The 9,992-nt window shown below is 48.6% G+C and overlaps 1 protein-coding gene across 1 annotated transcript in view; it reads right to left on the bottom strand.

Annotated features, from left to right (window-relative positions):
* Window positions 1-9,992, bottom strand: part of polb (polymerase (DNA directed), beta) — a 112,142-nt gene that overhangs the window by 100,045 nt on the left and 2,105 nt on the right. Inside the window, exons 2-3 of the mRNA XM_078239319.1 lie at window positions 1,596-1,653; window positions 268-334 (exon numbers count right to left, since the gene is read on the bottom strand). Of these exons, the coding sequence (XP_078095445.1) occupies window positions 268-334; window positions 1,596-1,653 (125 nt within the window). The remainder of the gene's footprint in view (window positions 1-267; window positions 335-1,595; window positions 1,654-9,992) is intronic.

Genomic DNA, 9,992 nt, shown 5'->3' on the forward strand with positions numbered 1-9,992 from the left:
CTTTTGCTGTGCTGTATACCTCCTCTATGACTCTATGTTTCAATAATGGCCACGTCGTGCCCTTTCAGCAGGATTTGCTCCTGGAGTTCACTCCATTTTTAAAAAAATTCTTCTACATGTGTAAAGAACGGTTTTTTGGGCACATAACGCAATCACTTTTCATTTCAGATCATTTAAGTAATGCTAAGGTAAAGCCAAGCAAATATATTTCAGGTGTAAAGCATTTTTAAAAGTGATAAAAAAGTTTTCAAAAATGGAAGTGCTTACCAGCTTTTTAGCTTCTGCACCACTCTTGATTTTTGTTGGGTACTTTGCAATGACTGAAGCTGCTTTCCTACCAGAAGAGAATAAAAAGGAAAATTAGTACTGGGAAGAACTATTTTGTTTCCGACAGGCCATGTGTAGTTAGTAACAGTTAGTGTCACTGCATAACATTGCATTGGAAAGTGTTTTACATGTGTTTGCTAATACTAAAGGAGTCTTGAATAAAAATCAGGTAATCACAATGTTCTCAAAAATACAATTAATGATCATTAATCTAATTTGCAGACTAGCAAAATAAGAATGAAACCTGTATCGTCTATTCACAGCTTGACTCTCAATCTGTATTCAATCTGGTTACACACTGGTATCTATTGCTTGTGTCCAAGTCATTACTAAAAGCCTGAGACCGCACAGAATTTTCCAATAATTGTCTGAGTGTCAGATTCTGACTGAAAACCAGTATGTGTCTCTCCAGATGCACCATCGGGTTTTCAGATAGACCTTGAGCCAATCTGACAAAAACAAACTGGGGGGGGGGGGGTGTGATAAACGCCATCAGTCTGGTGGGGTGGGGCCTGATCAGGGCACCATCTTTAAAGGTCGTCCCATTCAGAAATGACGGTGAACTCCCCCTAGTCTCACCCCCACCATGAAGGTATTAGAGGCTCCTTCCCTCATGGCATAATTATTGGGGACTCTCCCACCACCCACAACCACTGCCGCTTCCCCCCCCCCCCAACCACCCCGCCAAGTCCCCATTTCAAAAGGTCTTGATGCTTTACCCCGCACTGCACATAATGGAAAAACCCCTTCCCCAATTGGGCTCCCCAGAGGGCCTCCTGGCGGCACCAACTTGTGCCAGGGGACAGTGACCAGGCACGCCCCTCTCCCTCCTCAGGGGCTATAGTGACTTTGGCGCCCCCAGTGGAATCCCCTCAACCGTTTCCCATCTTCGTAAAGCTGTTATGAAGCTCACCAAAATCGGCAAGGTTTGAATATTCATTGAGGGAGATCATGTGGTGTGTAGGCCCTTTAATAATATGTAAATTTATTAAAGTGTACTACATCACCGGCGAGGGGCTGGGGACAATCGAGAATTGATCTTGCCAGAGAGATTTTGTGCCCGTGTCGCTGTTCTCGCTGACGGCAAACACAGGCACAAAATCACCCCCACTACGTGTGCCAAGAATGCATGCTGAGTTCATCTGGAGCCACCACCTGATGGGTGATGAACTGAGCCTCACTGAGGGAGCCAGCATTATGTCTGAGTCCCTGAATAATAATGGGGAAATAATCCTTTTATCCGGATTCTCACAAGCATTCACATTTACCTGTATGCATTGTACTTGTGCATCGCTCGGTTCACATTCCTCTCAAAGTTAGCAAGTTCTGCAGAAAACAAATGTGTGAGTTATTATTCAAAAAACTCATTGCACTGATATTTCTTTTCAAGAAGGAACATTCAATAAATATAAATCAAGGATACCATTCAACTCACCTTAATCTGTCCAGCCAGAATAAAGAAAAGCTTATATTTCGCACTGCAGCTCACTGTGGCATGGTGGCACAGTGGTTAGCACTGCTGCCTCACAGTGCTAGGGACCTGGGTTCAATTCCGGCCTCGGATCACTGTCTGTGTGGAGTCTGCACATTGTCTGCATGGGGGATTTCCTCTGGGTGCTCTGGTTTCCTCCCACAGATTGCGAGATCATAGAATTGCTACAGTGCACTAAGAGGTCATTCGGCCCATCGAGTCGGGACCGACCACAATCCCGCCCAGGCCCTATTCCCGTAACCCCATATATTTACCCTGCTAATCTCCCTGACACCAGGGTCAATTTACTATGGCCGATCAACCTAACCCACACATCTTTGGACTGTGGGAGGAAACCGGAGCACCCGGAAGAAACCCACACAGACATGGGAAGAATGTGCAAACTCCACACAGGCAGTGACCCGAGGCTGGAATTGAACCCGGATCACTGGCGCTGTGAGGCAGCAGTGCTAACCACTGTGCCACCGTGCCGCCCCATCTGGTTAGGTGCATTGGCCATGCTAAATTCTCCCTCAGTGTACCCAAACAGGTGCCGGAGTGTGACAACTAGGGGATTTTCACAGTAACTTCACTGAAGTGCTAATGTAAGGCTACTTGTGACAATAATAAATAAACTTGCATCATTTTAAGGTCCTCAATAAATCTAAGGTTTTGCTTCCACTACTCCATCTGAATAAAAAATAAGTTTCAAGAGCATATCACACTATTTGCCTTAAGAGTATCTTTTCCTGTCAACAATCCCAAATTTTCTCTTCACTGGTGTGGCAACTTTGAAGACTCGATGTGACTTCAAGCAACAATTGATTTATTAACAAGGGGTGGCACGGTAGCACAGTGGTTAGCACTGCTGCTTCACAGCTCCAGGGACCTGGGTTCGATTCCCGGCTTGGGTCACTGTCTGTGTGGAGTTTGCACATTCTCCTCGTGTCTGTGTGGGTTTCCTCCGGGTGCTCCGGTTTCCTCCCACAGTCCAAAGATGTGTGGGTTAGGTTGATTGGCTATGCTAAAATTGCCCCTTAGTGTCCCGAGATGCGTAGGTTAGGGGGATTAGTGGGTAAAATATGTAGGGATATGGGGGTAGGGCCTGGGTGGGATTGTGGTCGGTGCAGACTCGATGGACCGAATGGCCTCTTTCTGTACTGTAGGGTTTCTATGATATAAACATATAATATACAATTCAGGGTCTGATAGAACTGCAATACACATCTACTCTCTTCTCTGGCTCCAACTGGGATTCCTCCCCAGGGCGTGCAATCTTGGCTTGGCTTCCAGTGAGGCCTCTCCATGGGGTCCGGCTCGATCCCATGGCCCTCAAAGGATTGGCCCTTAAAGGTGCCACATTACCACAACTGGTTTTAACTCATGCCTCTTGTTTGACCTTGTTTAATATTTGGTACATTTTTATCAGATCTCCTTTCAGTTACTACTTTCAAGTTTTAAGGGCCTCAGACTTTCCTCATATTGCAATCATTTAATGCCAAGAAACACTTTGTGGCTCTTCTTTACACTGGCCGGAACTCTACCATCTCGCCCGCCACAGAAAGGTCCGTTGACCTCGGGCGGGATTTTCTGGTTTGGGGGCGAGCGAGGCTGGAAAATCCCACCCCATGTGATTTAGTATTAAGGTTGGGACACACTATCGATGCCACATGAATTCAGGGTGGTACAGTGGTTAGCACTGCTGCCTCACATGCTGCCGACGGACCTGGGTTCGATTCCGGTCTCAGGTGACTGTCTGTGTGGAGTTTGCATGTTCTTTTTGTGTCTGCGTGGGTTTCCTCCAGATGTTCTGGTTCCCTCCCACAGTCCAAAGATGTGTAGGTTAGGTGGATAAGCCATGGTAAATGCACAGGGTTACAGGAATAGGCGGGGAGGTGAGCCTGTGTAAGATGCTCTTTCGGAGAGTCAGTGCAGACTCGATGGGCCAGATGGTCTCTTTCTGCACTGCAGAGATTTTATGGTTCCACTACTGACACCCCATGATCTTGAGTTAGAGTCTGGGGATGGGGTGCAGTTAAAGGGCTATGGCTGGAGCACACTCTTGAGGTTGCATGAAACGTTGAAATTACATCAATCTGAACTCGAGCCCGAAACCCAACTTTACCCTAAACCCAATTCTACCTTGATTTCAGTCATAAACGTTAGTCCTTATACCAATCTTAATCCTGACTCCAATTAGAAATGCTAGCACTAAACCCAATCTTAACCCTGACCCCAATCAGAGACACTAGCCCTAAAACATAATCTTAACCCTGACCCAAATCGGAACATTAGCTCTAAATCCAACCTTAATCATGAAACCAATCAAAAACACCAGCCCTAAACCCAATCTTAATCCGGACACCAATCTGAACCCGGACACCAATCTGAACATTAGCCCTAAACCCAATCTTGACCCTGACTCAAATCTGAACAATACCCCTAAACCTTTAGTCCTTAACCCTGACCCAAATCGGAACATTAGCTCTAAATCCAACCTTAATCATGAAACCAATCAAAAACACCAGCCCTAAACCCAATCTTAATCCGGACACCAATCTGAACCCGGACACCAATCTGAACATTAGCCCTAAACCCAATCTTGACCCTGACTCAAATCTGAACAATACCCCTAAACCTTTAGTCCTTAACCCTGACCCAATCAGAAACTTTAGTCCTAAATATAATCTTAACTACGAACCCAGGCCGAATATTAGCCCTAAACCCAATCCTAACTCTAACCCCAATCAGAACGTTAGCCTTAAACCCAACCCAAACATAAATCCAATTCTAGCCCTGAATTCAATCCCAACCCTGACCCCAATTCAAACATTAGTATTGAACCCAATTCTTACCATAAATCTAATAAGGGCATATGGTTTCGATTGGGTTTAGAGTTAGGTTTGGGTTAAAATTAAGTCTCAAGTTCAGGAGGGTCTGGGGTTGAGTTCAGGGCTAGCGTGCGGATTGGGAGTCACAGTTGGGATTGGGAGTCAGGGCTAATATTCGGATTGGGAGTCAAGATTGGGTTCAGGACTGGTTTTCAGATTGGTTTGAGGACCAGGGTTAGGACTGGGCTCAGGGTTGGGATTGAGTTCAAGGCTAACGTTCGGATTGGGATTCAGGCCTGGGATTGAGTTCAGGGCTAGCATATGGATTGGGAGTCAGGTTTGGGATTGGGAATCAGGGCTAGGGTTTGGATTGGTAGTCAGGATTGGAATGGAGTTCAGGGTTAGGGTTCAGATTGGGAGTCAGGGTCGGAATTGGATTCAGGGCTAGGGTTTGGATTGGGAGTCATGGTTGGAATTGGATACAAGGCTAACATTCGGATTGGGAGTCAGGGTTGGAATTGGATTCAGGGCTAACGTTCAGATTGGGAGTCAGGTTTGGAATTGGATTCAGGCCAGGGTTCGGATTGGGAGTCAGGGTTGGAACTGGATTCAGGGCGAACGTTCAGATTGGGGGTCAGGGTTGGAATGGGATTCAGGGCGAACGTTCGGACTGGTAGTCAGGGTTGCAACTGGATTCAGGACTAATGTTCGAAATGGGAGTCAGGGTCGGAACTGGATTCAGGGCTAGGGTTTGGATTGGGGGTCAGGGTTGGAACTGGATTCAGGGCTAATGTTCGGATTGGGAGTCAGGGTTGGGATTTTCGGCGCTAATTTCTGGATTGGGAGTCAGGTTTGGAATTTAATTCAGGGCAAACGTTTGGATTGGGAGTCAGGGTTGGAATTGGATTCAGGGCTAGGGTTCGGAATCAGGGTTGGGTAACTGGATTCGGGACTAGGATTCAGATTGGGAGTCAAGTTTGGAACTGGATTCAGGGCGAACGTTCGGATTGGGGGTCAGGGTCGGAATTGTATTCTGGCCTAACATTCGGACTGGGAGTCAGGGTTGTAACTGGATTCAGGGCCAACGTTCGGATTGGGAGTCAGGGTTAGAATTGGATTCAGGCCAGGGTTCGGATTGGGAGTCAGGGGTGGAATTGGATTCAGGGCTAGGGTTCGGAATCAGGGTTGTAACTGGATTCAGGACTAGGATTCAGATTGGGAGTCAAGTTTGGAACTGGATTCAGGGCGAACGTTCGGATTGGGGGTCAGGGTTGGAATGGGATTCAGGTCTGATGTTCGGATTGGGAGTCAGGGTTGGAATTGGATTCAGGGCCAATGTTTGGATTGGGAGTCAGGGGTGGAATTGGATTCAGGGCTAGGATTCGGATTGGGAATCAGGGTTGTAACTGGATTCAGGACTAGGGTTCGCATTGGGAGTTAGGGTGGGAACTGGATTCAGGGTGAGGATTCAGAATCAGGGTTGTAACTGGATTCAGGACTAGGATTCAGATTGGGAGTCAGGTTTGGAACTGGATTCAGGGCGAACGTTTGGATTGGGGGTCAGGGTTAGAATGGGATTCAGGGCGAACGTTCGGACTGGGAGTCAGGGTTGGAACGGGATTCAAGACTAATGTTCGGATTGGGAGTCAGGTTTGGAACTGGATTCAGGGCGAACGTTCAGATTGGGAGTCAGGGTCGGAACTGGATTCAGGGCTAGGGTTTGGATTGGGGGTCAGGGTTGAAACTGGATTCAGGGCTAATGTTCGGATTGGGAGTCAGGGTTGGGATTTTCGGCGCTAATTTCCGGATTGGGAGTCAGGTTTGGAATTGAATTCAGGGCAAACGTTCAGATTGGGAGTCAGGGTCGGAATTGGATTCGGGGCTATGGTTCAGATTGGGAGTCAGGGTTGGAACTGGATTCAGGGCTAGGGTTCGGATTAGGAATCTGGGTTGAAACTGGATTCAGGACTAGTATTCAGATTGGGAGTCAGGTTTGGAACTGGATTCAGGGCGAACGTTCGGATTGGGAATCAGGGTTGTAACTGGATTCAGGACTAGCGTTCGGATTGGGAGTCAGGGTGGGAACTGGATTCAGGGCTAGGATTCGGAATCAGGGTTGGAACTGGATTCAGGACTAGGATTCAGTTTGGGAGTCAGGTTTGGAACTGGATTCAGGGCGAACGTTCGGATTGGGAGTCAGGGTTGGAACTGGATTCAGGACTAATGTTCGGATTGGGAGTCAGGGTTGGGATATTCGGCGCTAATTTCCGGATTGGGAGTCAGGTTTGGAATTGGATTCAGGGCAAATGTTTGGATTGGGAGTCAGGGGTGGAATTGGACTCCGGCCTAACATTCGGACTGGGAGTCAGGGTTGGAATTGGATTCAGGGCTAGGGTTCGGATTGGGAGTCAGGGGTGGAATTGGACTCCGGCCTAACATTCGGACTGGGGGTCAGGGTTGGAACTGGATTCAGGGTTAACGTTCGGAATGGGAGTCAGGGGTGGAATTGGATTCAGGGCGAGGGTTCGGATTGGGAACCAGGGTTGTAACTGGATTCAGGACTAGGATTCAGAATCAGGGTTGTAACTGGATTCAGGACTAGGATTCAGATTGGGAGTCAGGTTTGGAACTGGATTCAGGGCGAATGTTCGGATTGGGGGTCAGGGTTGGCATGGGATTCAGGGCGAACGTTCGGACTGGGAGTCAGGGTTGGAACTGGATTCAGGACTAATGTTCGGATTGGGAGTCAGGGTTGGGATTTTCGACGCTAATTTCCGGATTGGGAGTCAGGTTTGGAATTGAATTCAGGGCCAACGTTCGGATTGGGAGTCAGGGGTGGAATTGGATTCCGGCCTAACGTTCGGATTGGGAGTCAGGGGTGGAATTGGATTCAGGGCCAACGTTCGGATTGGGAGTCGGGGTGGAATTGGATTCCGGCCTAACGTTCGGATTGGGAGTCAGGGGTGGAATTGGATTCAGGGCTAGTGTTCGGATTGGGAATCAGGGTTGTAACTGGATTCAGGACTAGGGTTTGGATTGGGAGTCAGGGTTGGAACTGGATTCAGGGCTAGGGTTTGTATTGGGGGTCAGGGTTGGAACTGGATTCAGGGCTAATGTTCGGATTGGGAGTCAGGATTGGGATTTTAGATGCTAATTTCCGGATTGGGAGTCAGGTTTGGAATTGAATTCAGGGCCAACGTCTGGATTGGGAGTCAGGTTTGGAACTGGATTCAGGGCAAACGTTCAGATTGGGAGTCAGGTTTGGAACTGGATTCAGGATTAGGGTTTGGATTGGGAGTCAGGGTCGGAACTGGATTCAGGATTAGGGTTTGGATTGGGAGTCAGGGTTGGATTTGGATTCAGGACTGACGTCCAGATTGGGAGTCAGGATTAGAACCAGATTCAGGGCTAACATTCGGATTGGGAGTCAGGGTCGGAATTGGATTCAGAACTAACTTTCAGATTGGGAGTCAGGGTTGGAATTGGATTCAGGGCTAACATTCGAATTGGGAGTCAGGGTCGGAATTGGATTCAGGGCTAGGGTTCAGATTGGGGTCAGGGTTGGAACTGGATTCAGGTCTAATGTTCTGGATTGGGAGTCAGGGTTGGAATTGAATTCAGGGCAAACGTTTGGATTGGGAGTCAGGGTTGGAACTGGATTCAGGGCTAGGGTTCGGATTAGGAATCAGGGTTGAAACTGGATTCAGGGCTAGGATTCGGAATCAGGGTTGTAACTGGATTCAGGACGAGGATTCAGATTGGGAGTCAGGTTTGGAACTGGATTCAGGGCGAACGTTCAGATTGGGAATCAGGGTTGTAACTGGATTCAGGACTAGGGTCCGGATTGGGAGTCAGGGTGGGAACTGGATTCAGGGCTAGGATTCGGAATCAGGGTTGTAACTGGATTCAGGACTAGGATTCAGATTGGGAGTCAGTTTTGGAACTGGATTCAGGGCGAACATTCGGATTGGGGGTCAGGGTTAGAATGGGATTCAGGGCGAACGTTCGGACTGGGAGTCAGGTTTGGAACTGGATTCAGGGCGAACATTCGGATTGGGGGTCAGGGTTAGAATGGGATTCAGGGCGAACGTTCGGACTGGGACTCAGGGTTGGAACTGGATTCAGGGCTAATGATCGGATTGGGAGTCAGGGTTGGGATTTTCGGCGCTAATTTCTGGATTGGGAGTCAGGTTTGGAATTGGATACAGGGCAAACGTTTGGATTGGGAGTCAGGGTTGGAACTGGATTCAGGGCTAGCGTTCGGATTAGGAATCAGGGTTGAAACTGGATTCAGGGCTAGGATTCGGAATCAGGGTTGTAACTGGATTCAGGACTAGGATTCAGATTGGAAGTCAGGTTTGGAACTGGATTCAGGGCGAACGTTCGGATTGGGGGTCAGGGTTGGAACTGGATTCAGGACTAATGTTCGGATTGGGAGTCAGGGCTGGCATTGGATTCAGGGCCAATGTTCGAAATGGGAGTCAGGGTCGAAACCGGATTCAGGGCTATGTTTTGGATTGGGGGTCAGAGTTGGAACTGGATTCAGGGCTAATGTTCGGATTGGGAGTCAGGGTTGGGATGTTCGGCGCTAATTTCTGGATTGGGAGTCAGGTTTGGAATTGAATTCAGGGCAAACGTTTGGATTGGGAGTCAGGGGTGGAATTGGATTCCGGCCTAACATTCGGACTGGGAGTCAGGGTTGGAATTGGATTCAGGGCTAGGGTTCGGATTGGGGGTCAGGGTAGGAACTGGATTCAAGTCTAATGTTCGGATTGGGAGTCAGAGTTGGAACTGGATTCAGGGCCAACGTTCGGATTGGGAGTCAGGGGTGGAATTGGATTCAGGGTAGGGTTCGGATTGGGAGTCAGGGTTGTAACTGGATTCAGGGCTAGGATTCAGATTGGGAGTCAGGTTTGGAACTGGATTCAGGGCGAATGTTCGGATTGGGGGGTCAGGGTTCGAATGGGATTCAGGGCGAACGTTCGGACTGGGAGTCAGGGGTGGAACTGGATTCAGGATTAATGTTCGGATTGGGGGGTCAGGGTTCGAATGGGATTCAGGGCGAACGTTCGGACTGGGAGTCAGGGTTGGAACTGGATTCAGGGCGAATGTTCGGATTGGGGGGTCAGGGTTCGAATGGGATTCAGGGCGAACGTTCAGACTGGGAGTCAGGGGTGGAACTGGATTCAGGACTAATGTTCGGATTGGGAGTCAGGCTGGAATTGGATCCAGGGCCAACGTTCGAAATGGGAGTCAGGCTCGGAACTGGATTCAGGGCTAGGGTTTGGATTAAGGGTCAGGGTTGGAACTGGATTCGGGACTAATGTTCGGATTGGGAGTCAGGATTGGGATTTTAGGCGCTA

The sequence above is a fragment of the Mustelus asterias genome, chromosome 22 (genome assembly GCF_964213995.1).
Source record: "Mustelus asterias chromosome 22, sMusAst1.hap1.1, whole genome shotgun sequence".
Lineage (NCBI taxonomy): Eukaryota > Metazoa > Chordata > Chondrichthyes > Carcharhiniformes > Triakidae > Mustelus > Mustelus asterias.